The 14,821-nt window shown below is 42.9% G+C and overlaps 1 protein-coding gene across 16 annotated transcripts in view; it reads right to left on the bottom strand.

Moving 5' to 3' along the window:
* The window catches only part of MTA1 (metastasis associated 1), a 290,526-nt gene that overhangs the window by 165,498 nt on the left and 110,207 nt on the right, over positions 1-14,821 (bottom strand). For all 16 annotated transcript variants that reach the window (XM_040333257.1, XM_040333259.1, XM_040333258.1 and 13 more), the window contains exon 12: positions 7,633-7,748. In XM_040333257.1, the coding sequence (XP_040189191.1) occupies positions 7,633-7,748 (116 nt within the window). The remainder of the gene's footprint in view (positions 1-7,632; positions 7,749-14,821) is intronic.

Here is a 14,821-nt window from a genome sequence, read left to right as displayed (position 1 = left end):
TGGGGACACCTATGAAGATTTTGCATTTGGCCAGATATGTACTGTGAGGTCTAACATTTTTAATAAACTGCCCACTAGATGGCGCTTTTCCCTTCTTATACACACACACGGCAACAGTGGGGGAAATCGCATGCGGTTTAGACAGGAATTATTGTATGCGATTCTTTGCAGTGCGATTTGCGCCCATTCATTTTGTATGTAAAGTATCCGTTTTGGCATCAGGAGCATTTGCACGAGTACTCATGCAAATGCTTGGTATAAGCATAACAGCAATACCGGTATCGGTGCATCCCTTAAAAAAGTTTAAAACTATACAAATTATTAAAAGAAAACTTTTTACTACAAAAGGCTAATATTCCATTTTACAGTAAACATGTAAATCTCAGCAACAATACTTTGAGTACCAAAGGTTTTTTTCTTTTCTTTTTTTACCAACTGGCATTACCAAGTGAAAAATACATGAATTGTGCCGGTTCACACTACAGCGACTTGGGATCCGACTTGTGTCGCCCCAAGTCACGCGACATGAGAAATTCCATTGAAGTGAATGAGAGCCGTCTTAATGTACACTACTGAAGTCGCTCCGACTTCAGAAAAGATTCCTGTACTACTTCAAGGCGACTTCTAGGCAACTTGTACCCATTGATTTTAATGGAAGTTGCCTCCAAAGTCGGATCACTGTTAACTAAAGCAACTTTACAGGAAGAGAAAATAGTTTACTCAGGCAAACCCCTCCCTCCCACAGAGTCGATTATTCTGTGATTGGCCACAGCCAAAGTCACCTGTCCTGGAGGCAACATTAAGTCGCGTTGTAAGTTGCTCCAAGCCGCGCAATAAGCCGGGTTGCCCCTGTGTGAACCGGCACTTAGGCTTTGTCTACTGTTTGTATATTTAATACTATGTTAGAGCATTTCTAAAAAGGTCTCTGTATATAAAATAGTTTTGTTAGATTGAGGCCTTTTCACTATATACGAATATAAATTTCACTACATACTGAGAAATACATTTCAGTTGTGTTGAAGCTGTAACTCAAGGGTACACACTACCAAATTATATTACCAGAGATATTATATCTTGACGTATAGTAAGTTTGGGTAACACTGTATCCTTGGTGAGGTGGACGGCAAGAGAGTGGAGACAGTGCATGTTGAACTCCACCCCCTTCTTAGTACATGAGCTACCAGTCCAGGATTGGGGAGAGAAACCCGCCAAAAATAGGAATCAGATCAAAGGTTGTCCTTTATTCTGTAGTTTTGAACAATAGCGTAGCTAAACCCCAATTTATGCTTTTAATCTTGTAGCTTACCAATCATAGGATTAGTGGTTGCATCCCCCCCCCCCCCCCCCCAAGCTTTTATTCCTTTAATTTTCACCATCAGCAAATAACGCACCTCCTGATTAAGGGCTCATGTACGCAGGGTGGTTAAAAACCTTTTCTAAACGCTGGAAACTGACGGTGAAACAGTTTACAGCTTTAACATACTGAGCAGTTATAAGCATTTCAGGTTTGAAGTCTTTTTTAACCACTTCCCTACCGTAGGAGGGGGGGGGGGAGAGATATCTGAATGATGCCTGCAGCTACACTTTTGCGGGACAGCTTGATCTAAAAAAGCTGATCTGAAAAAAAGGGAGCTGAAAAACAGACTTACTTGATGGAGCAGCATGATTTAAACTGTTACAGGGCGACTCCAAAAAACAAAGTCTGCTGTTAACACTAGTGACAGACTATTATATATATGATTTTTCATTGTGACGTTCGTTACTTAAACTTTTACTACACTTTTCAAAAATTGCACTGCCACAAACCCTACAAGACTTGGGAAAAGTGATAACAATATAGAATTAGGCGTTTGAAATTCAAACAAGGCAATTTTGCTAGATGGACTCTGGGCTAGTAATTCATATTTAGAATGTCACAATACTGTGTCTCTTTTGGTGACCATCGTGTTGATTAATAGGGTAATTGTGCATGTCTGTTGTGAACTGTTGTCTGTTGTATCCATAATAATAACCTGATGAATTGTTTTTAAACAGTTTTTGATTTATGTTGCGTTGCCATATAGGCCATGCTGGGCAGGGGTCTAACTCAGGCACTGAATGTCAGACATTGCACCACTAGGTATATCAGTGGTACCCTAGGGGCTACAAAATGCTTTCCCAGGAGTCTGTGCGGTGTAGGTTAGGAAGCTTAAGCACCTAGGTGCAGGAAGTGGGAAGATTAACTATTCTGCCTAGCAACAACACTTTGAAGGCATCTAAAAAAAAAAAAAAAAATTCGTAAAGGACTAATGACATTTTTTTAAAACTACTGATGTAATGTTATATTTATGGGTGGAACTCCACTTTAACGGGTAAAGTGGTTTCATGAATGACATGATGGTTCAGAGAACTTTACTCAGCACAACACGTTAGGCATCATACTGCTGAGTGAATTAAATTTATTTGTGCCACGAGAACTGTATTGTAATGTAGTTAATTTATACGCTGCATCGCAGTATAGGGTGAAATGTACCCCAACCAGCAAAAAATCATTTTAGGGAGGTTTCAAAATTAATTTCAGGGGGGTGACGCTTCACGACTGCGGCGACGACCCCCCCCCCCCCAATAAAATGCAGCCTCACCAGTGCCAATTAAATGCAGCCTGATCAGTGGCAATTATATTCAGCTATAAAAAGTGTCTATTAAATGCAGTCTTGCCAGTGCCCATGAGATGCAGCCTGATCATACAGCTGATGGGGCTGGGGTCTGGCTGCTTGAGTTGGGCTGCTGGGGCCTGGAGCCAAGGGTCTGGCTGCAATGGGGCTGGTGAGCCATCCCAGTCAGAGAATTCCTCAGAAGGAAGGGGGTGGGGGGAGGCAGAGAGAAGACTGGGCGCCCGTGATCTGCAGGCTGTAACAATTAGAAGAAAAAAAAAAAAAACTTTCCCCAGTCAAGCGGACTCTCTCTCTCTACTTTCGGGTGCCATGGCACAGTAATCTCCTGTGCAACAAATACATGACAGTCCCTGTCTGCCCGGTGGATTGATATAGACTCATGTACTTGTGGCACAGGAGATTACTGCGCGGCGGCACCCGAAAGTGGAGAAATAATCAGTTTGACCAGGGAATGTTTTTCTTTAAACTGCTACAGCCTGCAGATCACAGCGGGGCACAGTCTTCATTCTGCCTCCACCTATCCCCCTCCTTCCCTGCTGAACCGACCCGATCTTAAAAAAAAAGTACCCATGCAGCAGCCAAAGCAGGCTGGGGACAGCAATATGGGCTGTCCCCCCCTCTGCCTCAGCTTGCAGCGCTTTACATCCACCTGTCACTCAGCCACTGACAGGCCCAGCCGGGAAATTGCCCTGCACTCACGGGTGTCCGGGAGCCCACGGCCAAATGCGGGAGACTTGGAATGTCTGTCAAATACCCCGCTTTGTGATTTTTACCTACAGGTGAGCCTACAAGACATCAGCGGTGCATGCACTCTGAAGGTTTGGCATATTGTGCCGGTGCAGTGTCATATTCTGCTCCCTATCTCAGAATGCTCCGGAAATCTCGTGGCGGTGAACTGTGCATGCGCAATGCGTTCCAACGCCAAATGCGATGCGTTCCAGGGTATTCACGACACTACCCTTCAGTGAACCATCACAATTTGTCACGGAAGTGACGTATTACCATACACAGAGCGGGGGGAGAGAGAGAGAGAGAGAGAGAGAGAGAGAGAGAGAGACCCATTCACAGCGAGAGAGAAATAGAGATATAGAGATAGTGAGATACATTCAGAGCGAGAGAGGGATTGTCTACATATATTATAGATAACGGAAGTAATGCACATAGGGGAGGTAATCCCCTCCCTGAGCCCCGCTTCTCTCTCAGTATCTCTCTATCTGTATCCCTCTCTCGCTCTGAATGTATGTACGTATCTCTATATGTCTATTTCTCTGTCGCTCTGAATGGGTCTCTCTCTCTCTGTCCCCCCCGCTCCATGTATGGTAATACGTCACTTCCGTGACAAATTGTGATGGTTCACTGAAGGGTAGTGTCGTGAATACCCTGGAACGCATCGCATTTGGCGTTGGAACGCATTGCGCATGCGCAGTTCGCCGCCACGTGACTTAGGCAGCATTCTGTGATAGGGAGCAAACAGTGACACTACACCGGAACTTCAGGAGTTTCTAGCTGGAACCAGGCGCTCCTACATGCAGACGTGGGATTGACATCATCGTGACCCCAGCCACTCAAACCGCCGGAGGCTGTGGACCCGAAAGCAAGGCCGGAGGAACATGTCAGCCCCCTCAGAAGTAACCTGCGCTGCTGTGGGGGCTTAGTTTTAAAGTACGCATTTCATAATGAGCTAGTTTGGAGTGCATACTAGCTCATTATGCCTTTGTCTTGCAGGTTTTTTAGTTATTTTACAGGGTTTACAACCGCTTTAAGTACTTGTTTTTATATATTTTCCAAATAAAGTCAAATTTTTCAACAAAAAAATGTGTCATAGCAACGTTAAAGAAGCATTAATTAAGCTCCAAGTATGCTTTTAATTTTATAGTATTATTTTTTAGTATCTCTCTGTACTCTCATACACCACAGTAAGAATAGACTCTGCTATGGTAATCTCATATACCATACATAGAATGTGGCTTCTACAGACATTTGTAAGTCTTCTTTTCTCTTTTATAAACAGACCCCCTTTGCTAGCTACGAATATGGACACTTGAGAATTCAGTGTTGTGCGCATGACATGAATTACAGCTTTCTAGTTTGCATTTCCCAGAACAGCACACATGAATCAAAATTGAGCTAGTTCCTGCTCTGTTCAGCTGGAAACATTTTGATCCACCTATGGATAGCTTAACTCAATCATCAAGCCTGGTTGGTGGTGGAGTAGTTCTTTTACTCAACTGAATTGAAAATCTAAAAAAGGTGCTTGAGTCATTTCGGCTGACCAAGCAAGCATCTTTTAATCATATTAGGGTTACTTTTAAAGTGAAAATGTCAACCATTTAAAAAAAATTCTGCCCAGGAGCCAGAAAACATTACCAAGTACATTTCTTTAGAACTAGTTTGTTTGTGGACATCCCTCCCAACAGCAATACAGATGAAGAAAAAAAAAGCATTCTAGTAACACAAGGAAGGACTATAACTTTTGACAAAGGTTTTAAATCAGTGTCCATGCCTTTCCTATCACAGTGACAACTGAACCCCATTTCTTGTTTGTAAAAAAAAAAAAAAAACAGCACCACCAAGTGTGCAAACAAGGAAAAGTACCCCCTAAAAACAAATGGGCGCACCACAAAAATAATCTTTATTATATATTACATGACACTTTGAAAACCAGCTCTCCTCCTCCCCCTATAGGGCAGTACTTGCTGCAGTTGTAAGGCTATGTATATGTATGCAGGGGCGGTAGAGGTGGTGGAAGCAGAAGTAGTACATGTACTATACATTCTATCAAGTGCTTCTGGTTCCAACTCTGCAACCAGCTATGGATGCAGAGCTACACCCGGCAGCCAGCCCTTGCAGTTAACTAGCCTGGCCACACTAGCTCCTCACTCACCCAGCACCATCCACAGCCTTGTGGATAGTATTGAAAGAAAGGTTCTACCCTAAGGATCTAGTGAGAAAAGCAGGGCTCGGAGGTTGGCTTGCAGAAAGAGTTGGGGTACAAAGGTAAGCCGAAAGGTGGGTTTGGGGTACAAAGGTAGGGGTGATCAGAGAAGGGTGTTTGGGGTATAAAGGGGAGTAGAGGGGGTGGGGTAAAAATGTGAGCAGAAGGGTTTTGGGACAGCTGCAGAGATTACCAGGGGTCCAAAGGTGAGCATAGTGGGATTGGGGTGCAGAGGTCAGCAGAGAGGTGAACATTTTGAATGGGCAGCAAATCGCACTGGAACACAGAAAAAGTAGTCCATGCACTACCTTTAAAACACATGCTGCACCATGAAATCTGGTGCCTTTAAAATGCACTGCATTTGTGACCTGCATTTCGGGTGCCATTAACAGCTTTCGTATGATGTCCTGGATTGTGGGGACACGCAGTGGTGCAATCTCTTGTTACTAGCTGGGTCCAGTGGACACAGCAGATGACCGATCAATGTACCGTCTCACTGCCAGTGCCACGTGACCGCTGTGACCAATCACAGCAGGTTACATGACCACTGTAAACAATGGATGGCTTCCTTTCATGACATCTATTGGATATAATGGTGTTGCTAGCCGTGACTGGTCAGTTTGATCACATGATACAGACAGTTAAACAAAACCAACTGGATTGGATTAAAATATATAGTATTTTTTTTTTCGCACGGTCACCAGTCAGTGTCCCTGATCACCGCCATACCCATTATATGAGAACGCAGTACTGTGTTGGTGACCGTATGTAAAAAAATATTTTTTTGCAAAAAGTCAAACACACAGCAGTGATTAAATACCACCAAAAGAAATCTCTAGTTGTGCAATTTTATGAGTTTGGGCACAATTGTAATTCAAAGTGTGACAGCGCTGAAAGCAGAAAATTGGCCTGGCAGGAAGTAAAAGTGCCCAGTATTGAAGTGGTTAACATGGTGTCTACATTAGTTTCGTCTTTTATTTTTTCCCTTATTTCCACCTGTTTATCATGCCAGAGTGAGAGCTAAAAATGTGGCTTCAATTAGTTAGTCCCTCTAATATCAGCGGTCTCTGAATGGGAAATGTATATATTTATTATTATTATTATTATTATTAGTAGTATTATATATATATATATATATATATATATATATATACACACACACACACACACATACATACACACACACACACACACACACACACACACACATACATATACACACACACACACACACACACACAGGGGTATTCTGACAGCGATCTGAAGTGGGAGCAGGAACCTGTCAACCCCCCCCCCCCCCCCTGCCAAATGCAACAGGGTTGGGAAGGGAAGAATGGAGCTCCGCTTCAAGGCCTTGGGGTTAATACCGCGTTAATATACAAAGCAAAATAAAATGTCAAACTATCAGCTCAAGCCCTACAGGTACCCTGATAGATTGATAATGTCTAAACAAATGATTTAGCCTCACAAGTAAAACCCAATACAGACAGGATTGCAGAGACCAGTCCTCATGCAAAACTGGTGCTATATTATCTTATGCCACGTATACACGATCAGAAAATCCGACAAGAAAACCGTGGATTCCTACGGAATGTTGGCTCAAACTTGTGTTGCATACACACCGTCACACAAAATTCTGACCATCAAGAACGTGGTGACGTACAACACTACAACGAGTCAAGAAAAATTAAGTTCAATGATTGCGAGCATGCGTCGCATTGATTCAGAGAATGTGTGTATTTTGTGCGTCGGAATTCCATACAGACAATCAGAATTTCCAACACGAACTTTTGGTCGGAAAAGTTGAGAACCAGCCTTCAAAATTTTGCTGTCGGAGATTCCGACAGAAAAAGTTCAATGGAGCATACACACGGTCGGAATTTCTGACCAAAAGCTCACATCGAACTTTCCTTTTTGGAAATTCCGATTGTGTGTACGCGGAATAAAACATTACAGTTGGAGGCTCTGTAATCAGTTAACAATTGTCTATTCACCTGTAAAAGGCATGGCCCATGTGATGTATGATAATTAATAAATACTTACTGTAGCAACTTTCACAGGCCCGACCTGCTCCCACATTTGGGCCTTGTACCACTGTTCCATTTACTACTGCTGGCTTAATGTTATTTGCAGTAATCTGGTTTGGGTTTGGTTTGTTACTGGGAAGAAAACAGAAAAACAAACAGTAAATGAGTATAGCAGATAATCTCTCTAGAATATACAGTATATATACACACACACACACACACACACACACACACACACACACACACACACACACACACACAGAGCATAAAAACAAACACACACATATCCCATGAAAAAAGGTAGGACTCTTAAAAACATTCCTTCAGATCCAATAATTAATGTCCGTAGAGGAATGTGAGTGGTTAAAACATCAATCCTCAATGCTTCGAATGTTGTAGGGAAGTCCAAGCATAAGAAAGCCCTCTTAACCAGAGTGAGCAGAATGATGACTTAACATATGACAAAACATGTAGGGCAGAGCCAGGACACACGCATAACCATGCATGCGCGATCTAACTGCGGCCATCTTGGAACCTGGTGTAAGCACTATGATAAAGAATGTACGCAAGGTTGGATAGGCCTCAAAACAGAGGTAACACTCAGGGCGGAGATTTTCAAACAGAACATCCTGCATCTTTTATCACCTTGTTAGAGATCTATAAACAGGCTTGCTTACAGAACTGGAGATAGGAACAATGGTTTATGATGTACTCACAAACTGACCTGATGTTTACACGAAAGTGGCGTGTGAAGGTCCCAGGTGGATTCAGATAAACCTATAGTTACAAATGTCTGCAAAGCTAGTTAAGTAACACGCCATTGTCTCGGCATTGACAAAGATAAATCCAGAGCAAGACCCCTCACAGGAAGATTTTTTTTTCTCTTCTCTAGTAACAGTTGAGATATATATATATATATATATATATACACACACACATATATATATACACACATATATATACATATATATATATACATACACACATATATATATATATATATATATATATATATATATATATATATATATATATATATATATATATATATATATATATATATATATATATATATATATACACACACACACACACAAACATTTATCATATAGACATTGTATAATGAATATTCCACTATTCACACAAATGTTGATGTACAACTTCCATGGTCCAGAATATGTCTAAAGGTAATGATGGAATTTGTATTAAATGTTTATACTACTGCCTGCTGTACACTGCGCCCAAAAGCAACATCCTCTTGCCGTCTTACATCCAAGTGATACAATTTTTTTAAATGTATGGACTGACGACCAAGTTGCGGACTTGCAAATCTGAGTCATAGAGGCTTGGTGATACACAGCCCATGAAGCACTCATTGCTCTGGTAAAGTGCGCTCTAACTTGAAAAGGTGTAGCCCTTCTTTTCAAACCATAAGCCTTAATTATAACTTGCCAAATCCACTTTGAAATAGTTGGTTTCGACGCTGCCTGCCCTTTCCTGGGCCCTTCTAGCAGCACAAACAAAGCATCAATTTTCTGTATCTGAGCTGTCACCTTCAGATAGAACCTGACGGCTCTCACTACATTGAGAGAATGTAACAATTCTTTCTCTGGAGAATGAGGATCTTTAAAAAAGGAAGGCAGGGAGACATCTTTGTTCAAGTGAAAACTGGACACTACCTTATGCAGAAAGGTTGGTTGAGGAGGCAACACCACCTTATCCTTATGAATAATTAAGTATGGCTCTTTACAAGAGAAAGCTGCCAACTCCTTGCCGAGGTTACTGCCACCAAAAAAACACAACTTCATTGTCAAAAGGATCAAGGGAATATGGCGCATTGTCTTTGCAATGCCAATAAAACTAGATTCAAATCCCATGAGCACAAGGATGACCTAACTGACAGCTATACGAGTTGCCCCTTGTATAAAGGCCCGGATCAAAGAATGCAAAGCAAGTGGCCTTTGAAAGAATACCGACAAGGGCGAGATCTGACCCTTGATTGTACTCAAGGCTAGCTTCATTTCTACCCCCAACTGTAGGAAGGCAAGAATTCTTCCTATGACATACTTCCGAGGATGCCATCCTTTGGTTTCACACTAGGAAACATAGGCCCTCCAGACCCTATAATAAATGGTCCTGGAAACTGGCTTTGTTGCATTAATCAGGGTAGTTACTACTGAGCCTAAAAGCCCCCGATTCTTTAAAATGTGGGCTTTAATTTAGCGACTGTAAGGCAGGATGGACCTTGCGAAAGCAAGTATGGACAGGATGGAAGAGTCCACGGATTGCCTACTGCCAACCTTACAATCTCTGCATACCAGGATCTGCTGGGCCATGCCTAGTATTACCGGCTTCCGTTCCTCCTTGAACCTGCATAGAAGCCGCTGCTGAACTGGGGGAACACATAAATCAGTGAAAACTGATCCCAAGGGGTTACTAATGCATCTGTCCCGCATGCGAGTGGATCCCTTGTCCTTGACACAAAGTTGTCCAACTTTTTATTGAACCTGGACGCCAATAGATATAAATCCAGGGTGCCGCATTTGCAGCAAATGGCTAAAAAAAATGTCAGGTTAGAGAGACCATTCTCCCAGAAACAATTGTTGGTGGCTCAAGAAATCCGCCTGCCAATTCTCCACTCCTGGAATGATTTACTTCCCTTTGGGCTGTGTGACTTCTGGTGATTGATATAAGCTACTGCTGTGGCATTGTCGGATAGTATCCTGACAGGACAAGCCGGTCACCTGAGAATCCAGGCCATTTGGGCCAGATGCGCTGCCTGAATCTCTAGAATGTTGATGGGCAAGGCTTTTTCGGACTCTGACCACTTCCCATAGATAGTGATCTCCTCCAGAACCGTGCCCCAGCCCAAGAGGCTTGCATCCAATGTTACAACCTTCCAGGTTACTGGCATGAAGAAGGATTTCCCCTTCTGCAAATTTCTGGTTATCAACCACCAACTAAGACTCTGGTGCACCCTTGGGGCCAGATACATTGGATAATGCAAGGCTTTGACCTTCTTGTTCCAGGCAGACAGAATACGGTTTTGCAAAAGTCTTGAATGAAACTGGGAATAGGGAACCGCTTTGAATGAAGCCACCATCTTCCCCAACAACCTCAAGCAAAGGCGAATGAAAGAATCCTTCAATTGCCTTGGCCACATGGACCAGATCTCTTATAGCCCTGACTTTTGTGTGAGGTGAAAATAATTTCTTGGGCTGTATCTATAACCAGACCCAAGTACTCTATCCTTCTTACTTGTCTTAAGGCTGACTTCTCTAGGTTAAAAATCCAACCCAGGTGATCCAAGTACTTGACCGTGTTGGACACACTCTGGTCTAGCCGTGCAACCGACTGATCCATCAGCAGCAGGTCGTCTAGGTATGCCATTACTGCTATACCCTGGCCCCTTAGTCTTTCTAGTACTGGGACCAGAGCTTTTGTAAAACACCCGGGGTGCATTGGCCAACATGAAGGGCAAGGCCACGAACTGAAAGTGTCGCTGTTCTGCAGCAAAACTCAGAAACTTCTGGTGAGCGGGGAAAATTGCCACATGCAGATATGCATCTTTGATGTCTTTTGATGCCAGAAATTCTCCTCCCTGCAGGGTGGATATGACTGACGGGATTGACTCCATGTGAAAAGAGCGGACGGTTAGGAGCCAATTTAGATCTTTGAGATCTAGGATGGGTCCGACATCTCCATTCGGTTTTGGCACCGTGAAGAGATTTGAATAAAACCCTATGCCCTGCTCTTCTGAAGGAATCTCTTTGATAACACCCTGAGCAGTCAATCGATGCAGTGCCTGGAACAAATACCTTCTATTCACTGGGTCTTTGGGAACGTTCGACCTTAGAAAACCGAAGAAGGTGGAAACTCTCAAAACCCTAGTATGTACCCTAGAGATACGGTGGAGCTGACCCATCTGTCTCGGATCTCTTCCTGCCAAGGCCCTGAAAACTGAAGACGCCTCCCCCCTACTTGAGCGAGCGGGGGCACCCCTTCATAAAGTGGCCTTGGGACTCTGCTTTGCAGGCTTCTGCCCCCGGGGCTTCTTCTGGTCTTGTGCTTGGCCTTAAGGCTTACTTCTTGAACCTGCCTGGAGGCTGTCGCAGCTGGTACTGGGGAAGAAGAATGTTTAAATGAAGGACGTCTACTCCTTTTAACTGGTAAAAGGACACTCTTACCACCTGAAATTTTTTGGATATATTTATCCATATCATCCCCGAACAACTGTTCCCCAAGAAAGGGAAAACCTGCCAAAAGCTTTTTGCATGGAAATTCAGCTGACCAATACTTCAACCAGAGAATTCTATGCATATATACGGATAAGAGAGTAAAGCGTGACACCTGATGAATAGAATAGAGCGTCAACCGCAAAACATAAGGCCCTCGGTAGCTCCGCTAACTCACGGACCACGTCCCCTTGCTTAGCTGGTCCTTTAGGGATTGACAAATGCCTATTGCTGCTACAGCAGGCTGTGCTGCTGCACCTGCTACAGCAATGGAGGCTTTGAGCAAAGATTCCAGTTTCTTATTGGCTGGATTCTTAAAAACCTGGACAAGTTAGACTCTTATTTACAGAAGAGATAGCAGCGTCTACTGCTGGCAAACTCCACTTCTTAGTGAACTTTTTCTTCATAGGATAAAGAAGCAAAAATCTTCTAGGAGGAAGAAAATACCCATCTCGGACTGAATCCTCAGAGGAGGAGTCATCCACCACTATTTTTAAACGGAACTATACTATGTGGTCAAATTTCACTCCTTAAACATATGTTACACTGGGAGGATCTGTGTATGAAGTATTGTTGCTTAAACCTATGGTGGATACCCATTGATGTCAATATAGTGGAATATCGTTGCCTGGTCTCACTGCCTGGCCCCATTGGAAGCTGTGCTTGCTGTACCTCTTCCTGGGTGAGTTACATCAATAAGCTCATTTGATCCTTCGCGCATATGCCCTGTTGGGTCCATCTTGTCTGGTAAGCCTTCAATCTTTATGGTGGTGGATTGCCTACAGACAACTATATACAGAGTCACTTTTTTCACTGTGGATTAATTTTGGACTTTATATTCATTTGTTCACTAGCACCATTTGGTTAATTTCCATTTTTGAGTTTCACTTTATATATTATATTTATTTATTTATATAATATTGGTTATTTATTCATCATTTGGTGCAATTTTAACCTATATACATTATTTAGATCACTTCCACATTTTGATTAACACAATTTTGTTCAACTGATTGTGTTCTATTATCACTTTGATCAATCACTTATAATTATTATGTGTGTAATTTTATTAATTTATTAAGTATAACAGGGAGGTTATATGTATAGTTATATCTTTTGAGCATACCGAAAGTAACATTTTGAGCGCCGCACTTTTCTTTTTCCATCTTGAATTGATCCGACTGCATAGCCCCTTGATCCTGCTTAAGGATTTCCACAACGGGGCTTCTTTAGCATAGCACTTTATCAACCGTGACCAACACCTTGAGACACTGGTGAAAAAACTGAGGTACTTCCTGTATGGTAGGGGTTATATAGAGGGGGACTTCCTGTCTTTGGGTGTGCCAGTGTCCATTCACCTATAGGTGGCGTATAACCCACATAACAATTTCTATGTCTTCTCTGTGTCCCGTGATGTACGATAAAGAAATAAGATCAGGGCCAGTGCTACCACTAGGCAAACTAGGCGGCAGTACTGCTGCCAAGGGCGCTTCCGGACGCTGGTTTCCCTACTCTCCGTCTCTTCGCTATTTACGTTTTCGATGCTGTATTATAAATACCTCTGTAATACATGTTATAACCTCTAATGGGCTTGTCTGGAATAAAGCGTGCACATCTAGAGGGATGCAGGGAATGCCTCTGCTGCATGTTACTCAGGCACCCGATCTGTAGTGTCTTTATAGAAGCGCAGCACTGGAGGACATGTCCAGATGGAACAGAAGCAAACATCCCCTGAGCACCTCTATGATCAGTGCACTCTACTGCGCAGACTCCTGTCACACTGATGCTTAGGCAAATGGGGTGGATTCAGGGACGGAGCCAGGGGGTGGCAAAATGAGGTATCGCCTGGGGTGTCAAAAATCCTTGCACCAGCCCTGAATAAGATTAGGTTTGATAAGAACCAACCACCAACTTGGAAACATGCCTGACAATGGTGATGGCTACTAAGAGGGCCACCTTGCTGGTGAGATCCCGCAAATCGAATATTCCAAATTAGTTCAAATACAGATCTTCAAAAAAATGAAAGCACCAGATTAAATTTCCCTGTGAAATCTGCCTCAGTCTGATAGGTTGTCTGCTACAACCCTAAGAGGGAGCTAGAATTTGAGGAAGGGAGCCATGTCAATATATCACCTTGGGCAACTATCGCTTTTAGCATTTCACTGGTTTTCCTTAGTGCCGTTTCTAGCACGAGTGCCATTAGGAACCTTTTTCTCAGCTCCTCTGTGCCTTGTTTCTGCCATTACTAGAAACTCATTTCTGCCATTGCCAAGTGTGAGGGAATCCTCTGTGGGGTGCTCACGAAATTGATGCTGACTGAGGGGGCATTTGCATGTTTGGGAAATAGGCAACTATAACACAGGCACTGACCAATGACCTGTTGCTGTGTCTTTGAAAAAACAGGCAGAAGGGAGAAAAGCTGATGTGCTTCTTGTGTTCTCTGTGGAAATGGCAGATGGAAGCACCTCAAAGAGTGAAAAAAAAAACATGACTTGGTCATAAATACAGGGAAAAATGTCATACCTTAACCATGCTGCAGGTTTCTGAAGAGAACCAAAACTTAACCCATTATTGTGGGCATGCCCCTGAAGGGGTCCTCAGGGTCTGGGTAACATAGGAATGGACCAAAGCCTGTATAGCCCTGCGCCTAACTCGTTTTACCATATGCCAAAGTTAACGCACAATCCAGTGCCCAAAGAAAACTTTGCAGGCTGGCCCTGTTGCCATGGAATATGAGAAAAGTTATCAAGACGCACAGTGTATCGAGAGTAACCAATACAAAAACTACTGGGCAATAAGTAATTAGAACTTAATAGATGTGTCAGTCAAAGTAGTGAGGAAAAAATAAAGGTGGTGATGTAAAAACGTATCCGTAGAAGTTTTCCCTCACCCAGCATAGGACACTAGCAAAAAAAAAAAAAAAAAATGGAACTCCACGGAGTAGGTGGGATTATAGGAAGGTGAAGGGGA

Source organism: Rana temporaria, chromosome 13 (assembly GCF_905171775.1).
Source record: "Rana temporaria chromosome 13, aRanTem1.1, whole genome shotgun sequence".
Classification (NCBI taxonomy): Eukaryota; Metazoa; Chordata; class Amphibia; order Anura; family Ranidae; genus Rana; species Rana temporaria.
This window is presented reverse-complemented; position numbering and strand designations above follow the sequence as displayed.